The sequence below is a fragment of the Ilyonectria robusta genome, assembly GCF_021365365.1.
Source record: "Ilyonectria robusta strain PMI_751 chromosome Unknown BGZ61scaffold_18, whole genome shotgun sequence".
NCBI classification, from domain to species: Eukaryota; Fungi; Ascomycota; class Sordariomycetes; order Hypocreales; family Nectriaceae; genus Ilyonectria; species Ilyonectria robusta.
In genome coordinates this window covers 782,389-800,281 of record NW_025764452.1, presented here as the reverse complement: position 1 = coordinate 800,281, position 17,893 = coordinate 782,389, and the positions used below count along the sequence as shown (strand labels likewise).

General features: G+C 50.9%; 8 protein-coding genes across 8 annotated transcripts; 3 read left to right on the top strand and 5 right to left on the bottom strand.

The window, feature by feature from the left end:
* Positions 1–119: 119 nt before the first annotated feature.
* BGZ61DRAFT_535809 (uncharacterized protein) lies at positions 120–962 on the top strand (the record flags this gene model as incomplete). Its single annotated transcript, XM_046254311.1, has 1 exon — positions 120–962. The coding sequence occupies one exon, from the start codon at positions 120–122 to the stop codon at positions 960–962; it is 843 nt and encodes a 280-aa protein (XP_046100861.1).
* Positions 963–2,226: 1,264 nt separating this feature from the next.
* BGZ61DRAFT_535808 (uncharacterized protein) lies at positions 2,227–4,251 on the top strand (the record flags this gene model as incomplete). The annotated part of the gene is made up of 1 exon (XM_046254310.1): positions 2,227–4,251. One exon carries the CDS (start codon positions 2,227–2,229, stop codon positions 4,249–4,251), a length of 2,025 nt encoding a protein of 674 aa, XP_046100860.1.
* A 1,357-nt stretch (positions 4,252–5,608) lies between these two features.
* BGZ61DRAFT_535807 (uncharacterized protein) lies at positions 5,609–6,478 on the bottom strand (the record flags this gene model as incomplete). The annotated part of the gene is made up of 1 exon (XM_046254309.1): positions 5,609–6,478. The coding sequence occupies one exon, from the start codon at positions 6,476–6,478 to the stop codon at positions 5,609–5,611; it is 870 nt and encodes a 289-aa protein (XP_046100859.1).
* Positions 6,393–8,040, bottom strand: BGZ61DRAFT_457144 (uncharacterized protein). The gene is made up of 2 exons (XM_046246614.1): positions 7,643–8,040; positions 6,393–7,529 (listed from the first exon to the last, which is right to left on the bottom strand). Exons 1-2 carry the CDS (start codon positions 7,924–7,926, stop codon positions 6,587–6,589), a joined length of 1,227 nt encoding a protein of 408 aa, XP_046100858.1. The 5' UTR covers positions 7,927–8,040; the 3' UTR covers positions 6,393–6,586.
* A 903-nt stretch (positions 8,041–8,943) lies between these two features.
* On the bottom strand, positions 8,944–11,183 carry BGZ61DRAFT_508232 (transmembrane amino acid transporter protein-domain-containing protein). The gene is made up of 10 exons (XM_046251950.1): positions 10,784–11,183; positions 10,569–10,699; positions 10,382–10,511; positions 10,122–10,319; positions 9,923–10,047; positions 9,728–9,863; positions 9,535–9,667; positions 9,414–9,484; positions 9,251–9,359; positions 8,944–9,196 (listed from the first exon to the last, which is right to left on the bottom strand). Exons 1-10 carry the CDS (start codon positions 10,945–10,947, stop codon positions 8,993–8,995), a joined length of 1,401 nt encoding a protein of 466 aa, XP_046100857.1. The 5' UTR covers positions 10,948–11,183; the 3' UTR covers positions 8,944–8,992.
* A 760-nt stretch (positions 11,184–11,943) lies between these two features.
* On the bottom strand, positions 11,944–12,659 carry BGZ61DRAFT_496605 (uncharacterized protein; the record flags this gene model as incomplete). The annotated part of the gene is made up of 2 exons (XM_046251037.1): positions 11,944–12,410; positions 12,479–12,659. 2 exons carry the CDS (start codon positions 12,657–12,659, stop codon positions 11,944–11,946), a joined length of 648 nt encoding a protein of 215 aa, XP_046100856.1.
* Positions 12,660–13,119: 460 nt separating this feature from the next.
* Positions 13,120–15,204, top strand: BGZ61DRAFT_359404 (amidase signature domain-containing protein; the record flags this gene model as incomplete). Its single annotated transcript, XM_046241077.1, has 1 exon — positions 13,120–15,204. One exon carries the CDS (start codon positions 13,120–13,122, stop codon positions 15,202–15,204), a length of 2,085 nt encoding a protein of 694 aa, XP_046100855.1.
* A 219-nt stretch (positions 15,205–15,423) lies between these two features.
* On the bottom strand, positions 15,424–17,299 carry BGZ61DRAFT_426174 (aldehyde dehydrogenase domain-containing protein). Its single transcript, XM_046243674.1, has 6 exons — positions 17,109–17,299; positions 16,847–17,048; positions 16,622–16,788; positions 16,160–16,562; positions 15,851–16,102; positions 15,424–15,789 (listed from the first exon to the last, which is right to left on the bottom strand). Exons 1-6 carry the CDS (start codon positions 17,228–17,230, stop codon positions 15,454–15,456), a joined length of 1,482 nt encoding a protein of 493 aa, XP_046100854.1. The 5' UTR covers positions 17,231–17,299; the 3' UTR covers positions 15,424–15,453.
* Positions 17,300–17,893: the final 594 nt, after the last annotated feature.

Below are 17,893 nucleotides of genomic sequence, written 5' to 3'. Positions count from 1 at the left end.
GAATAATGGTTGTTGATGTTTCTATTTCTCTCTTGAACAAGTCTTGCCTAGAGGCCCAAGCCTGCGCGTACAAAGGACTATCATTTACACCCATACCACGCGTGAGACGTACCAAGAAGATGGCTAGAGAATACAAGCGTTGGATCTTCACAAAAGCCTGCGACTTTGCGCCGGACGGCACGTTGCAGCTGGGCCAAATCCTAGCCAAACCCAAGGATCCCGCGTACGTTCTGCAGCCGACGGGACCCCTGAACTTACACGAGGGCATGAAGGTCGAGCACGTCACGCGCGAGAACCTCAACATGCAGACCAACGACGAGATAAGAAGCCAGTTCAGCGCGTGGGCCAAGCTCGGCTACCTACCGGCGTACTTCAAGACCAGCGCGGCTACGCAACGATCGCACGACTACGTCTGGCACTTCGAGACGCTCGAGAGCTATACAACGTCGCCGACACTGGCCTATGTCACGGCTGCGATGCGACATGGCGATGTCCCTGCCACCCTCAAGGGCTTCCTCTTCAAGACGCGCGCCTACATGGTGACGGGCGTGCGAGTGGCCAAGGGAGCACGCATGCGACGGAAGGACCAGACTTCAACCAGCGTGGAAGCGGGCGGACAAACCAGCGCGCCGGATCAGTCTGTAACAGCGGGCACCCAGGTGAAGATGGAAGAGAAGAAGCTGGATGCCGAGGATTTCGACAAGTCGTCCGATTTCGTCTTTGCGTATCGGCTGAACGAGGTCCGGTATCGTGGGACCGTCACGCACAAGCCGTATGCGGGGGGCGAGACGGCGTCTGCGGATGCGCCACGGGCAGACACGAAGAGCGAGATTGTGCTGGATGATTTCGAAGTTTTGAAGATTGTAGATATTCCAGTGGGCAAGGATGCCAAGAACTTTGAAGCAATCACTGTTCCGGGGTTTGAGGATGTAGAATGTTATGTAGGGAAGGATGATGAGTAGCTACCAAGGGTAAGGGCATTGACGGAGCAGGACAGCGGGCTGATAGCTAACCTTGTATACATTAAAATCTGGGCAGTCTGCTCTTTGGGCCGCCTCCATTGCTGACAGTATCATTGGTGCCTTTCTAAACGGATCCTCTCAAACCTGAGAGAGATCCCTGCGGAGCTAGCCGAAGCAACTGGCTCCACTAGCAAGTCATTTATGGATTCTGGCGCAGTATCACGCCTCCGCACAGCAGATCTACCGCTTACCCTGGAACTTCCGCGAGGGTGAGAGGAGGCGGCCGCATCGACCTTCTCCTATTGCGAGGTGACTGTCTTTTCAGAGCATGCATTTAATGCGCTGCGAATATTATCCCTCTCTGCTTAATGGGTGATGGTTAGGTGACAAACTTTTACTGCTCTACGAATCGGCGGACCAGTGAGAGAGAGTTTGCAGGTGAGGAAGTTGGTTCCTATTATTGGACCCAGTTCAAATATATTGCGGCCAGATAAAGAGGTACTAGGATAATAGGCTAATCCAATCCGGAGGGTTGTGGAGAGGTGGCCAATGGAGCCAATTAAAGGCTGCTTGGAAAGAAAGGGCTGATGGCCAAGATAGCGACACAGCTTCCACGGATGATAATGTAGAAGTCGGTTCACTGGAAAATACTTGTAAGACTATTGTCACAATTGTGTAGGGGAGCTGACGCAGAGCCGCCTGGGTCAAACTAGGTAGAAATAGGTATGGCGAGCGAACTAAAAGTTTTCGAACGCAGCAGCAGCCTACACCGGCATCGGTGAATATGAATTCACGCCCATGATACGACAAATAGGTCGCAAATGACGTGGTTGCAGGAGGAATGGCATTTTCTTGAGAAGGGAGGAGACGGATATTGTTCCGCAGGCTGCAGCTCCAAAGTGCTAATGAACGGTCAAAACGCATTCAAGGAATGAAGTTATGCGTGGTGGGCTGGAGTGTGCTGCACAATGTGCATGTGCCTTGTACATACATACGTAGTCTATGCCTTATTTAGTCATGCCACGGGCTTAATTAGCTGCAGATCAACACAATTGTGTCGTGGCGCCTGGTTGGCCGCAGCCCTTCACCGCATGGTAAAAGCCAGATATAACAAATAAGAACCCCCCACTACCACGGCAATGTGTCCCTCAATATGAATGCTCGAGTATCTACCTACCTATTCTAACCGAAACGAAACTACCTTGCATTTCGGCGCGAGCAGTATTGGAGCTGCCAGCGTCGTAATATTGCCGATCAGGACAAGATGCCCCATACTCGACATGTCCTGCCGCAGACTACCACGAGCTATAGAGGAGCTTGTCAGTCAAACAGCGGTGTGGCAGGTAACATATGTGCTGCAGGGCAAGAAACAAGTTCAATTGACACAACATGTCAACAACAATCCAACCCCGACGACGAGACGGAGTATGAAGTCTGCCAGCTCCCACAAAGTCCGACGCCGGCATTGGAATATTCCATTGAGAGTTTGTCAGATGACGGCTTTTACGATGTTTCACCAGGTCCAAGCCCAGCCGGAACAAAAACGAGCGCTTCAGCGGAGCGCAAAACAGACGCCGAAACCTGTCGGGAGCGCGTACCGCGCCTCTTCAACTACGGCCTCGACAAACCTGGCAATATCGTGTCGCCTTCCTCAGAAATTGCAAAGAACGAAATTCCATCCGCCAACAATAGTGACCAAGACTCGGAATTAGACCGCCATGGCGATTCACGGGACAGCGATGGAACTACGGAAGAGCACACTCTGGATCAGTATGATCCATTTCAATTTCTGCCTGCAGATCTGCGGCAGTTCACACACGACAAATTCCTGACGTGGATGGCATCGGCAAGATATGCTGCACCACCAGAAGACAGACTGCTGCCTCGCAAGCGTATCAAGACAGCGGATCGGCCTCTCCGCTTGGCACTCGCCGAGGAGGAGAAGGAAACGAGGGATTCTGAACTCGTTACTGTATCCGCCAAAACGGGATACTTTCACCTAGCCTGTCCCTTCTATCTCTCTAGCCCCGACAAGTCCCGAGATTGCCTACTGCCTCACGGCCTGCATTCTGTCGAAGATGCTATATCGCATCTGCAAAAAGCACAACGCGGACTACCATTTTATGGACGAGGCCACCTTAGTTGTGTTCGTGCCCTATTGCCATGGAAAACAGTAAAGAGCCACGCAATCCCGCCTATGGCCAACATCTGCTCCAGGGCCCAGTGCACACCCTCCCCTCAGACTGGCCAGAGAGATCCATTGCGCCGGAAAAAAGCGGGCGTGTCGAAGGAGAGTAGAAAGGGCAATAGAAAGAGACGACGAGTTTCCACTGGGAACAACAAAGACAACAATCCCGGCGACAGCGATGACGAAGGATCCAGCGACGAACGCGGCCAGTCCAACAACGACGCTGCCGAGGAAAACACTCGCTTTTGGGCTTGTCTCTACTACGCTTCCGACCAGCACAATCACTTCCACTGTCTCGGCAAATATAAACTGAGGCGATTCGCCGACATCATGCAGCACCTGGAGCGGTATCATCGCCTCCCTCGATTTTACTGCCCAAAATGCTGGCACAAGCAGAAAACCAAGACGGCGCAGGACGCCCATATCCGCGACTGCAGCTCCCCAAACCTCCCGCCACCCGAACAGCTCTACGACGATAAAGTAGACCAGCTTAAGGACATGCTCAAAAGCCGACGCGGTAGCGCCGACGAGGATAAGTGGTTTTCTATGTGGGACATGATCTTTCCCGGCCGTCCTCGACCCCATTCCCCGTATGTTGAGCAAGGCATGGCCGAACCTGCAGGTGTGCTTCGTCGCAATAATGAGCCTGCGTTGCATGCGGAAATGCCCCGGCTGCTGGAAGAGCTCGGCGCCCAGCCGAGCCCCCAAGATATCGCGACATTTGTCGCTGAGGTGGTCTCCATTTCATTCCAAGTTCCTTCCCGTGGGCCCCAACACGTAGGCATGAGCCTTCTTGGGGATCAAGCCTCCCTCACTCGCCCATCCAGAGGCCTCCAGTCAGGACATGCACCTCCCAACATTCCCGCAGTCCCTTCAAATCCATCCCACTCTCAACCGTTGGCTGGGGATCAAGTCCATTGCGGCACCCAGCCATTATACGAGTGGTCTACCACGAGGTTTTTTGGTCTAGATGAATGGCCAATGCATATTGGCCCGCCCACACCATACCTCCCCCCAGCCAACCCTTTTTCGACGAATCCCACTGACGATTTCGGAAACAGCTTCAGTCTCTTCGGATCCGAACACTCTCCGTGGCCTTAGTTCGATCATTTAGGCAACTTGGTGTCTCGGGGCGACGACTCCGCCTCTTCTCTTACAAATACTCCTGAATTACACATGATTCCGGGCAATAGCATTCAAAGCGATGCCGTTGATGATTACTTAGGCTCGGACGGACGGGGCCGGTCAGAGACGGGGTTTCTAACAGCCCCTTTAACTAAGGTCATGATGTAGAGGTTTCGTAATACTGGGTCATCTTCAAACACATTCCATCAGGCACGATGCATTGTCAAAGAGTTCGATGCTCGTGATGCATTCGGGTTGTCAGGTGTTGCTTATCATTCGAAATCGGGACAATAGATTCCGTATCGGTGCGTTATCCTCAATTTTCGGGGCTAGGAGACAGGGGAAAATGGTAGCAAGTTGCTAGAAATGTGTAATCTACTTAGAATTATGGACAACATCCATCTTCAACAGCCGCTTTCCGAAAGTCGCTCTGTATCCTCCAAGCGTGCAGGGAGAAATATTTTATCACCAGAGACCTTGATGAACCCTTGTCCTTTCTCAGCCAGTATACCGAGCTCGGTTTTGAGGTCAACCTTTTTCGTACATGCTGGAGCGTCAATGAGGTCCTGCAGACCGACGTGATCATAGGTCGTAGGATCCAGTAAGAAACGGAGGACGTCCTGGAATGGTTGTTGATTGAGGACTCGGTACCATTCGTTGTCCTGGATAATGAATCGGATAATTGCAACGGGCTTTGTGAGAGTTTTGGAGAGCTTGCCGAGCCTGGATTCCTGGGGTACCGGATGAATTGGTTCTACTGCAGCCAAGAACTGCAACAGTAAAAACTATAAATCAACCTCGCAAAACAAATCGACATCTCCCTTAAAGCCTTTACGGCCCCACGGTCGTAATATGAACCCGTGCGCTGAACTTGGCCACTTGCCTCTGAGAAGTATTCTAGTTTGCCAATTCGTACATGTTTGTGCCATGGTGTCTGTGACGTCCACTAGCCCTGACGCGTCGGGTGCTTCCCAGAAGCGATTCATCACAAACGTCAAAAACAGTCCATAGGCAGTAACTGGTTGGGCAAAGTTCCATTCTTTGTCACCATCCTGAACTGGCCACAAGGTGATTGCGTGGGGGTTTGCGCCCATCAATATCAGCCCCTGGATCACTCTTGTTGGGCATCGTGGGACTCTTGGCAAGCTGGAAAGATACCAGAAGTAGCCCCACTCGATAACAATCCCATGGAGGCTCTTGTCGATGACGGTTGAGTCTGCCCGCTCGAGGGAAGATATGACCCAGTCATCAAAGAGCGGGGAATGGTGTGTTAATAGACAGACGAACGGCGGCCGAATGAGCCATTCAGGAATGAAAAAGAGCACACGGCTCCCTAAAGCTTATGTGCGGTCAAGAGCATGCTCGTGATCTCCGATTTGATATCTCCACCCTTGCGTGCTGCCCGTGCGATGGAAGAAATGACATCGCGCGCATTGACTATGAAAGAGTCAAGCTCTCTGCGAAGTATCCTTAATGTGCACAGCATGGCCTTTACCAGGGTGACATCCGAATTGACCGACAGCGATGGAACGTGCTTGTAGTTCAAGATACTCTGGCCAGCCTGCGTCTCCACAAGGAAGTCGTGAGCCGTGCGGTGAATAAAGTCCATTTGCTGCATAAGGGTGTTAATTCCATCGTTTTCTGATAATTCATCGCCTTCCCTGTATCTGGATTTTGAAAGCTGTAGAAGTCCAGCGCATCGGGTGTGAATATTGCCAGCTGTCTTATGGGCCAACAGCATCAAATCATCAAAGCTTCCGCCGTTGGCCTCGGACGCCAGAAGTTCTCCGTCATTAGGTTTTTCAGCAAGGGTTACCTCCAGTAAAGTAGGTCTCTGAATGAACAACCAGCGCTGAAGCCTCGGTCCCAGCGTTACCCTTATGGAGGACGTTCCTGTCACAGCGTAGCGCAAGTACCTCCCTGCGGTCTCACGGTAGACCGAGTTGTCACCATTAAGTCTCCTCCACATGTCTGCATAAAGGTTCTCTAACTCTCCAGGAAGCTGTTCTAGCCTTTGGAGCAGAGTGTCCTCGTCATCACGGTTGTGGATTCCGTTGACAAGGCTCCTGGTGGCAAGAAAAAGCCAGAGAAAAACCCCTTGAGCTTTGCGAAGAAGCCCATCTGTGAGCCTCCATAGGGTCCGGGCGGATATTCGTCCGTCTGAACTGAATGGTTGGAGTTGCTTGTTCACGTAGGTCCTCATCTCGGGTCTGGTGAGATCTTCTAGTCGAATACTCGTCGCCCCTAACGTCTCGAATCTTTCCACGAGTTGGGTTTCTGGTCGACTGGAAACGCAGACCTTGGTATTGTTTCACGTGTTTAACCTTTCGACGAGGCCCTGAAGCTTGAAGTATCCATCTTTATCTGATATCTCGTCGAGGCCATCGATGAAGATGCAAACCGGGTAGTCGTCCTCTTCCAACAAGGAAAATAGAATTTTCTCCAGTTCTGCAGATGACCAGTCGTGATACGAATCCTTTGACAATGCATTATCAAAACGGTCCAGGACTTGATCGACTTTGCGATTACACCCACTCAAAATGCAGTAAGTTAACGAGCATAGCAGACCCTTGATGCTGTTTTGGGGCTGAGATCCAATCTTCCAAAAAAAGTGACTCAAGATTTTGGTGCCCGGCCTCCAACGGTCTAGTAACCGCTTGGTGTTATCGTTGTCTATCATGAACTTCATCAAGGTGCTTTTGCCTGACCCTGGTTTTCCCCGAATCCAGAATATCTTGTCTTTGTCCGACTGAAGCCACGAAATGAAACCACACCATTTCTCATCGATCTCTGTCGTCACATCTTCGGAATCTTGTGACCGATCGGACTCGGTGTAAGATGAACTGTCGCTCTCATCTACAGCATCGACGTCCAGAGATTGTCCGTCGTCGGGATCGTCTTGATGACTCATGTGATCAAATGAAAGGAATACTCGCTCAAAGGTGGAACGGTTCGAATCCATGACATCGTTGTATCGTTGGTTCATTACGTCGACCTTGAGGCTTTTGAGGAGACCTTCACGTTGGGAATCTGTAGCTGCTCTCGCGCCGAGAGCCCGCATTTCCGTGTTGACTTCTCCCCGCGTTCTTTCTGCTTCCCTGATGACAAGATCGCGGGTCGCGCTGTGTTCGATATTGACGAGATCCTCGATCTTTGTGTGGCCGATCGCTATTTGTGAGACAAGGGCTTGTACATCGTCGGAAAGATTTCGGAATTCTTGGCCCTGTTTCAGTTCGATGGCATCGCTACTCGTACTACGATCTGTAAGTTAGCTGTGGCAGTGACTAAGCTTATTTTATCGCCATTGAAAGTCCGCCTGCTCTTTCAAGGCTGGTGAGATTGCACAATATCTAGGATATGAACTCACCAAAGTTGCAGCATCAGCTGCGTCTCCATCACCCGTCTGTACCCTTCGAGGGGCTTTTGCAGTCTCTCGATATTCTTCCTATGCTTGCTCGACCGAAACGTTGCCCAAGCCGCCTTGTAAAGCGTGCCCTTTTGGCACAGCTGGGTCACAGCCTGAGTCTCTTTTTCTAGGTCTTGTGCAGCTTCTTGACACTTGCGACCTATTTCTGCCAGTTTCTTCTCGGCGTCTGTCATCTGTGGCATCGCCTGGCAGCGAGTCTGAACGCGGCCGGCCGCCTCGATCATCCGGGATGCGTAGACTTCAAGGTCATGTTCGACTGTGGGTTTGCCGTCGTAAATGCCGTGGCAGAGAGAAACGACGTTACAGGAGAAGGAGATGACTTGAAGGACAGCGCTGGCGGCACCGAGAGCTTCGAGTCCCGTGGCCATGGTGCTTGAGGCCAATGATGGGATTGATGTGTGGCCGTCTCCGGTCTGTAGACGTCTTAATCGATAGATCTAGGATTGATGGAATAAGGGCAACAAAAAGCCATGCCCGTAATGTCAGCAAAAGGAGAGAAATGGCGGTGTCGGGCGGCGAGAAAACGAGGCGAGCTTCCCCTCACAAGGCAACCAGTCGCCTTTCCGGTCTTTGTGTAACCTTTAGTTGGGCATCGGATCATTGCTGCATATGCAAGCTCAGCCATCCTTCAGCCCCTTCAGCCCCAAAGAGCTTTGCTGCAGGTCATCGCCCCAAATGGCTCAACTCAGTCTGATCAGGCTCTGCTCAGCTCCAAATTTCCAAGTCGACTGTGGAGCAAGCGAGCGCAATTCTTCTAAATTGTGAGCCCATGGCCCTGATAGTTCTAAAGTATGGCAGAGAACATTGACAAGGCCGTTGGGACTCGCCCTGCTTACGATAGTTGGGTTTTCACAGCTGACGTCCTGAGCACAGGGACAGAACCGGAATTACCTCTGACGAATCGACCTCGAATTAGGAATTCGCTTAGATTATTTCTTTGACTTTCCAAATGTATCTGTACTTTATTACTTAACCCAGAGCCCTCGTATTGGACATGTGGGTGGAGTCGATTTATGACATCGGCTACTTACGACACCCGAGCTGAACTACCGAATTCTGCTAGTTAATACGCTCTTATCCTGCCACTTGGTTCTATAGCTTAGATCCGTCGTGGGCTTTTATCAATATGACGTGCTGCTCCAATACTGATTGCCAAGGAAGAACCTTTGGTAGATGATGTGTATTTGTACTAATTGTCTAAAGCAAATAATGTTGAATGTATTTCAAGACATATTCAAGTTGAACCCTAGACAGCGTTTCCTCTCTGTGTATTCTCTGTGTATTCTGCTATTACGCGCAGGTAAAAGCGCCCCCGACAGAACCAGAGTTATAAGCATTAATAATACTTTGAATCGTTGTGTAGGTGCCAGCAATCGTGACGAACAGCCCCAGGACTATGGTAAAGCAATGGAGAGCGCATACTGCCATCATTCTCTTGCTGGATCTGTGGCTACCTTGGTCCATGTATAGACCCATAAGAGCGGGAATGACAAGCTAATTGGGCAACATTAGCAAGAAATCCATGTTACACAAGGGCGGTATACGTACGCATGTCGGGGCGCAGCAGAGGGAGCCGATGAGACCAATGAGATAGCTGAAGAAGGGGACGGCTTCTGCAATTACAAAAGACAGGATGGTGATGCCAATAGTGGAGCCCCTAAATCTTATCAGCACACGAATAAATCGAGGCATGTAGTGCATGAGTACTTACAACCAGGTTGCCCAGTGAGTAAAGCTATTGCTCTGGAGGTGCTCCGAGTCGCGAAGGATGCGAACCAAAAGCTGTCAATTGTTAGCCCGATTTTTTCTTCATCCATTAAATCAATACTTACGAATTTTGCAGCAAGGTGAACCCATAAGGTAGATGTCATAATAAAACCAGGAACGGAAATTCCGTAGGCGATTTTCTCGATTGTGCCTCCAGCGCTCGCCAATGACGGACTGGCGACATATTCTCCACAATAGCTATTTAGATCATCTATCAGTGAACTAGTCGGACAAGTAGTCAGTTGAGAGTTTACGTACATGTATACGACGGTTCCAAAGGCAATATAACAGGCTGCCAAGGCTCCCTGGGAGGAGAATAGAGCCTTGGGGAAAGATTTCGGCACCTTCATCTCAGCGATGACTGGCATAAAGGTAGGAGTGGAACCAAATCCAGCTGTACAAGAGATGGTTAGTCACAAATTCCACTCTTAGGTATTATAACTAAGAACTGACCAAAGAGGTTGATCGCGGCAGTCAAACCGGCGACGAACCCAGGCGTCCCAACAGAAATTACTCCAAGATCGAAGGGACCAGTTTGAGGAGCAGCGGCTGGTCTGTTGACTTGGGTGACACCAACACTATTTGATACGATGATGAGCATTTGAGGGGGGACGAAATTGGTCAATGGATCAAGAGGAATAGTGGAACTTACACAACAATGAAGACGGCGGTGAAGATAGATGCAAAGCCGATCCACGTTAAAATAGCCAGCTTGCCCAGCGTTCGGATACTGGCGACCAATGCTGTGCAGAGAGCGGCGATCATGGTCCAGACAACGGTGCACACCTTGCCGTTGGCGAGGATTTTGAGGCCCTGCGCCAACCCGATGAAGCCGGATCCGGTGGCCAAACTATACGGCGTTTGTCAGATGGCGATTCTAAGATTGATGATATCGTAGGAATATGTACTTACATCCAAGTGAGCAGAAACAAACCACCCGCAACTTCACGGGCGATCGGGCCACCCATTACCGCAGCAGCGTCCGCGATATTGTGAACACCTCGGTATTTCATGCGGAATACGTACATGATGTAGGCGTAATCTTGACAGACACGTCAACAACTGCAGTGAGATGATCAATGGCGCGGGGCATACTTACACGTTGTCATTGAACCCCAGCAGACGAGGAGAATAATGCCTGGCCCATACCCAACAACGCTAAAGGCCGAGGGAATTGCCAATACACCAGTCGCAAAGCAGAGCTTCATGAGGATGATGGCCGCTCGAACCCTGAGTTGCAACTTGAGCGTTAGCAAAGGTGCTTCAAATGAGGGCTGGGAGAACCCAGTTGCAAAAAGCAGATTCACTCCTTACCATCCAAGAGTACGAAAGTCGGTTTGGCCGGGGAGACTCGTAAAGACTTCATTGTCTTCCACGCTTTCTGTCTTGGAGTCCAAGTCCGGGTTGATGTAGCCATCGCCTCCCGCTTCAATCTTCTCCGGCGCCTTCTCCCCTGGATTGGATTCGTAGGCATGCATGGTTGGACGGTTTCTGTGTGAAAGGTGTTTGTGGGTTGATGGTTCGCAAGCAACGAAAATTCGGGTTTGTCGTTGAAGGTTTATATATCGTTGTGAGGTCACTGTCGCTCATTTCCGCTCACCCATCTGGTTGCAATCGTGCAGTGCCGGATATCTCGACGACCTGGATTTTCCCTGCCTATCAACGCCCCTTTGTTGGGTGGCAGCAGCGCAACATTAGCGACTCGCAATCATCGGTTCAGTCCATCCTTGATCCAGCTTAACATGGTGGGCAGACTGACGTCTTGGGCCAATTAACATGCTCTGTCTCTATCACAACGGCCCCGCTCTCGCCAAAAGCCGGCCTGCGCGGATTTCCGCTCCAGGTATCGATACATTATCTTGCCCCAGGAAAAGCTGAGTGGAGAGACAGGGCTTCAGGCTTGAGCTACGGCGCCTTGGCTGTCTATAGCGTCCCCTGCCCATGGCACTGGATCAAGGTGGTGCTTGGTAGCTTGTGTGCTATCAGTAAACAATCTAGAACGCTGATGCTGTATTGGACTTGTCTTGATACAGAAATGGTCGACCCATCTTCTAAACTGTTCCCCGCCCTTTCGATCACCACTCGCTCCATCACACCCCGCATACCAGATGGTAGATTCCCAGGCCTCATGCCTGTATCCGTGGGGAAAGGCTTGTAACGCTGTGATCCGACGCTAGCGGTTCTCCGGCCTGTTGAGATTGGCTTGCCACCGCTGATCCACACAATTGCCGAATACGCGGGATAATGTTGGAGGTACTGTGACTTACCGAGTCATTCGAAATTCGTGTCGCGTGGTGGCCCAAGATGTGCGCCTTTGGATTGTTTAGATCGGTTACGTTGGCTCGTTGCGGGCAACGGGATAACGACGAGTCATGCTTGTCGCATAGCCGGTCTTGATCATCGTTTACAGTAGAACAGGAGTACGAAACGGCTATGGCCATGTATTTTATTGCTATACTGCGTGCACAATGGCTTCAGCTTGTGCTAAATCCTCTTACTTCGTACTCAATGCCAGCAATTACAGCCTTCTGGCCAACAGCCCAGTCTCTGCCCTCAACCTCGAACTCCTTCAAAACCTGCAATACTTGCGGGAGGGCGTGTCCTTCAGACTCAAACGAGACCCTCCATGTTCCATTCAGCTCTTCCTTCCGTGCCGTAAACGTTCCATCCGTATCCTTCTTAATAGCCAAGTAAATAGTACCAACCTTTCCAATAAAGGTAGTTCCATCACTGCTTTGCAGAATCCACGACTGGTCACCCGCTTGCATGTTGGCGGTTATATCTCGCCACACTTCCTCGTAGGCCGTCACGGCACCGTGTTTGTGGGGGCATGGCGTGGAGCCTATTTCCAGATCATCGCCGTTCTCCAGCTTGACAAAGTAGGCTTCGTCTGGCACCGTAAGATCCAGAGAGTCGATGATGTGAGTCCATCGACATGTTACTGCTGAGGTGGTAAGTAAGGCGCCCAAGTACCGTGAATGAAGATGGGTGAGAGGTTAAATATCATACATGGCTCTTCTTTTAAAATGATTCGTTCACCTGCCCGGCTCCATTGGATTGATGATCCTTCGGTAGTCACTCGCAAGTCGATGAAATAACCTCCGACATTGAGCGCGATGGTTACAGTGTCTTCGAATGCCGCGTCGGGCAACCAGCGAAGACTGATGCGTTGGAGAGCTTGGGATCTCATTGTGTCTGTATCTGAATGCGACGTTGGCGAGTGATACGTGTGAGGTCAAAATGTCAAGTCCGCTTTGGCGGTTCTTCCCCAGTTTATTCGTCCACCGAGTCAGCTTAAGAAAATACTTATGGCCACCAAGCGCGGGGAATGAGCGGCCCTTAGAGGTAGTAAATGACATCAGGGCACTCCCATTGAGGCATCCTCTAAGTCTGGACCCTATCCTCGACGCACTAATCACAATCTTCACTAGCCGGGGGATCGGGGGATGCCACTGACCTGATCTCATGGACGCCAAGGGTCGGAAATCCGCGACAATCGGATATGCGCGCTGCTCCACACACACACCCTCTTACTTGCAGACAAGTAAATGCTCGAGATAGCCAGACATCCAAGGTTCGGCATCTAAGACCTCTTTGCTGTTCATCATTCTTCGAAATCACAAGCTTCTTTCACAAAGGAAACGCAGAACATGGCTCCCCTCAACCTCGTTGAAGCATCAATTGATGAGCTTCAGGCGGCATTGTCATCCGGCACCCTGACCAGCGTGGAGCTCGTTGCGCAATACCTGCGCCGTATCTCGCGCTATGATTGTCGCGGTCTTGCCCTGAACTCCATGCCTATCCTTAACAACCGTGTGTTTGAAGATGCTGCGACATCCGACGACCATCGTGCGTCTGGTCGGCCGGTGCGGCGACTAGAAGGCATCCCGTACACCGTCAAGGACAGTTACAAAGTGAAGGGCATGACGGCGGCCAGCGGGTCCCCGGCATTCAAAGACCTGATCGCTACTGAGGATGCGTTCACGGTAAGCGCCATCCGAGCTGAAGGAGGCGTGTTGATAGGGCGGACAAACATGCCGCCAATGGCATATGGCGGTATGCAACGAGGCATCTACGGGCGCGCCGAGAGTCCCTACAACCTGGACTATCTTGCCGCAGCCTTTGTGTCTGGCTCTTCAAACGGATCTGCGGTTTCGACAGCCGCATCTTTCGCAGCATTCGGCATGGGCGAGGAAACTGTTTCGTCGGGCCGTTCCCCAGCGTCGAACAACGCACTCGTGGCTTACACGCCCTCAAGGGGTTGCATCTCCATCCGCGGCAATTGGCCGCTCTATCCAACCTGCGACGTGGTAGTTCCGCATACGCGCACCATGGATGACATGCTCGTGCTGCTTGAAGTCATCACGGCCGAAGATTCTTCCACGAAGGGCGACTTTTGGCGAGACCAGCGCTTTGTCGCGTTGCCAAAGCCATGGCAACAAGTTCCCCCAAATGTATGCTTTCGCGACGCGGCCCTCTCTACAACACTCGAGGGCATGAGGTTTGCAGTTCCAGCCATGTACATTGGCGGAGCCTCTCCCGAGGGCGCCACTCCGGTCACGACGAGCTCAGAGGTCATCAAACTCTGGGAACAAGCCAAAGGCCAACTCGAGTCGCTAGGCGCTGAAGTCATCGTCGTTCCCGACTTTCCTGCAGTCACGGCCTATGAAAACCCCAAACTCCTGCCTGAAGGTTCACCCCGGCTGCCGGAAAACTGGAACTGGACGGAGAGAGGCCCGTTGGTTGCCCACGGCTGGGATCAATTCCTACGTGATAATCACGACGGCTCCATTTCCGACCTCACCTGCGTGGACGAGTTCAATATCTATCCCCATCATATGCGGACGCCAGCTGAACTCAAGCACCTGCCGGCCAACAATGCCATTCACTGGGGCAAGCTTGCAGCGTACGTTCAGGAATCTTCCATTTACGACACAAAAGACTTGGGTCCTGCACTTGAAGCTCTTGAGGGCATGCGAAAGCAACTGGTTGATGGCTATCTCGACCACTTTAAATGCCATGGCTTTGTCTTCCCTGCAGCTGGCGACGTGGGCGCCGCAGATGCCGATGTCGACGACACCAGCGCTGCTTATGCATGGCGGAATGGCATCTTCTACAGCAATGGAAATAGGGCACTGCGTCATTTGGGTATCCCTTCGGTAACGGTGCCGATGGGGATCATCCCGGATAAACAGATGCCCATGGGTCTCACCTTCGCGGGGCGAGCATATGATGACGTTAATCTGCTAAAGTGGGCAAATGCGTTTGAAAAGAAGACCAAGATGCGGGTTGCTCCAGCACACACACCAGCACTTCAGTCGGACAACATTGAACAGCGGCCCGATAACGCCCTTGCCAGGTCGAAGAGGCCTTTGCTAGAAGCTGAATGGTCTGCAGACACACACGCTGATGATTCCCGCCTCCTTCGAGTGGACATCAAGGGTACGGTCCGAATTGAACCAGATGCTGGTTCATCTGATGTCGAGCCTATGGTTCAAATCACGGTGGATGGTGAAGATGTGTCCCCTGAACAAATTAACATCAGCGCTGCGGCCAAGGATTTGTCGGGTCAAATAATTGTCGAGTTTGAAGGATGGGCATTAACACCCAGATCTATGGAGAGAAATGAAAGAGAAAAGACGATGGTACCTGTCGCCCGTGACAAGACCATGGTGGTGGTTCTGGCAAGGTCAGCGCCTGGTGGATGTCCATCCGGGTTTTTGGCTTTAATATAGGACCAATATCCTTTTCTCTACTTCGGGTGCACCGTCTTAAATTCAATGATATTCACTTCGCTACGAAATTTTTACGATACGTTTGTGAGGTGAATTGGGAGAGGGTGATTTGTTTGTCTCGAACAGATGTGTATCGCGTCAAGTCAGGTACATTGACTTGAAGGTCAATATCTCGAAAGCAGCCACACTTATGTTAAAACTCGACATTTCTTCACTAGTGATAAAAGATTTTACTGTCTCCTGAATATTTTACAGATAAGTTCCTAGGTTCACATGCACAGCCTTGGATTGCGTGTAAGCATCCAGAGCATATTGACCCAACTCTCGGCCCATACCCGACGCCTTGCATCCTCCAAAGGGAATACCAAAGTGCGCATCTCCCGAAGAATTAATGAAAACCATACCAGCTTGGAGCTTTCGGGCGACCTTGTGCGCCTTGCTGATCTTTTCTGTAAAGACTGCTGCACTCAGACCGTATGAGGAATCATTTGCTTTAGCAACAACCTCCTCAAGGGTGCTGAACTTGGAAATCGTCACGACGGGGCCAAATATTTCTTCCCGGACAATAGTCATATCCTCCGTGGTCTACTCAAAATTAGCTTCTTGCTCAAACAAGGTGCAACGGACTGGTTAGACTTGCGTCTACAAAGACAGTCGGCTCAATAAAGTATCCTTTGTCTCCGTGCCTGGCACCACCATGCAAGAGCCTAGCTCCGCTCTTCTTTCCCTCGTCAATGTATGACAGAATCTTCTCATACTGGACCTTCGAAACTTGAGCGCCTTGCCAGGTCTCCTTATGGAAGGGGTCGCCAATCTTGTGGTGTGCTTTGGTCACCTCGACGAATCTCGTAAGGAATTTGTCGTAGATGGCTTCTTGGACATAGATCCTGGATGAGAACTGCAGACCTAGTTGGTTCAAGTCAGTTCCTTCTCTCACAATGCGTCTCAAAGCGACATGTCTCACCTGGCCCTGATTCCCCATAATCCCGGAATGGCTCCACTTGACAGCCTGCTCGAAATCGGCATCTTCGAACACAATGCTTGGGTTCTTGCCACCACATTCAAGCGTGATGTTTTTCAGGTTAGTGGCTGCAGACTTCATAATCACGCGGCCGGTAGCCGTGCTTCCAGTAAAGGCGATCTTGTCAACGTCTTGGTGTTCGGCGAGAACCTTTCCTGCGACAGGTCCCAGCCCAGGGATGATATTCACAACCCCTGGGGGTAATCCGGCCTCAGCCACAAGCTTACCAAAATACAAAGCTGACAGAGGTGTCTGCTCCGCAGGCTTGAGGACAACAGTGTTACCACAGGCAAGAGCCGGAGCAACCTTCCAGGCCAGCATCATGAATGGAAAATTCCTAGATCACATTCAGCTCTTGTATCCACTTGATCTTCTGCGAACTAGAAAATTACGCACCATGGGATAATCTGTCCGCACACCCCCAAGGGCTCTTGCAAGACGTAGGCTAGCTTTGCAGGAGATGTCTCGATAGTGCGGCCACAGATCTTATCCGCAGCCCCAGCAAAATACTTGAACACATTTTGAGAAGAACTAATGTCGATTTCAAGTGCTTCGATATACGTCTTTTCAGTTCCATAGAGTCAGCACGATAAACGAACGAGGTTTTCCCATTTTGCTTACCTTGCCATTGTCAAAGGCATCTATGCTAGCAATGAGCTCTCGGTCCCGATGAATCAACTCGAAGAGCTTATAAAGGAAATTCCCACGCTCGACTGCAGGCAAATCCGACCACTCGCCTTCAAATGCTTTACGGGCGGCACAGACGGCGGTGTTGACGTCCTCTTCTGAGGCGCCTTGTAGTACAATGATTTCCTCCTCGTTCCTAGCCCAGCGTGTTAATTTCAGACAGATTGAGGATAGTGCGTGTGTGGCAATTACTTACGCGGGGTTGATGACAGAAAACTTGTCTCCTGAACCAGTGACAAATGCGTTATCAATGAATAGGCCTGTGGGCTGCTCATACTTGAGCCCGTTGGGCAAGGTTATCTCAACGGTTGATGACATGTCTTCTGAAGTCGTCGAGCGAAGTCTATTTGTCTGGCTTAAGTTGAACCCCCTCCCCAACTGCAAGACATGGTCGGGCTTTTATCTTGCTCAACTAATCGAGATGGACTGGCTCAAACACGACCTAGCCCATAAGTATGGCCAAATGCCGGTTCGCTCAAGTGGTCAATTGGCGGTATTTCAGCGGGTCTCGTTGATACAAACCTCCACTCTTACAACCCATTTGCTAGCTCACCCACATAAGTTCGCCGAAACCCGACTCTAGCGAATGTCCGGATCTGCCATGAGTAGCCCATGGACAGTATGAAGCCCAGTCTAGCTCAGTTGGAAGTGGACACAGGCAATCAGCGACCCACTCGGAAATCCGCGACATTCGGAAATCCGCGCTTCCGGTCTCAACCCAGTACAGTTAGACACCTACCCGCTCGTTGAGAGTAAACTTGGCGAGCTCTGTCGAGCCTCTTTCGCTTTGCTTACAGAGGAGAAGTCTTGATTTGGCCAGAATTTTGCTCTCTAGGGTTATCAGCAAATCTTGCGTGCTTCGAAGGTGGCGGATACTCACCGGGACTGTTCCCTCAGTCTTGACCCTCGTTGTCATGAATAGAATGAATTTTCTGTATTCTTATAATACCATTAGATTAAGCCAATATTTAACATAGAAAT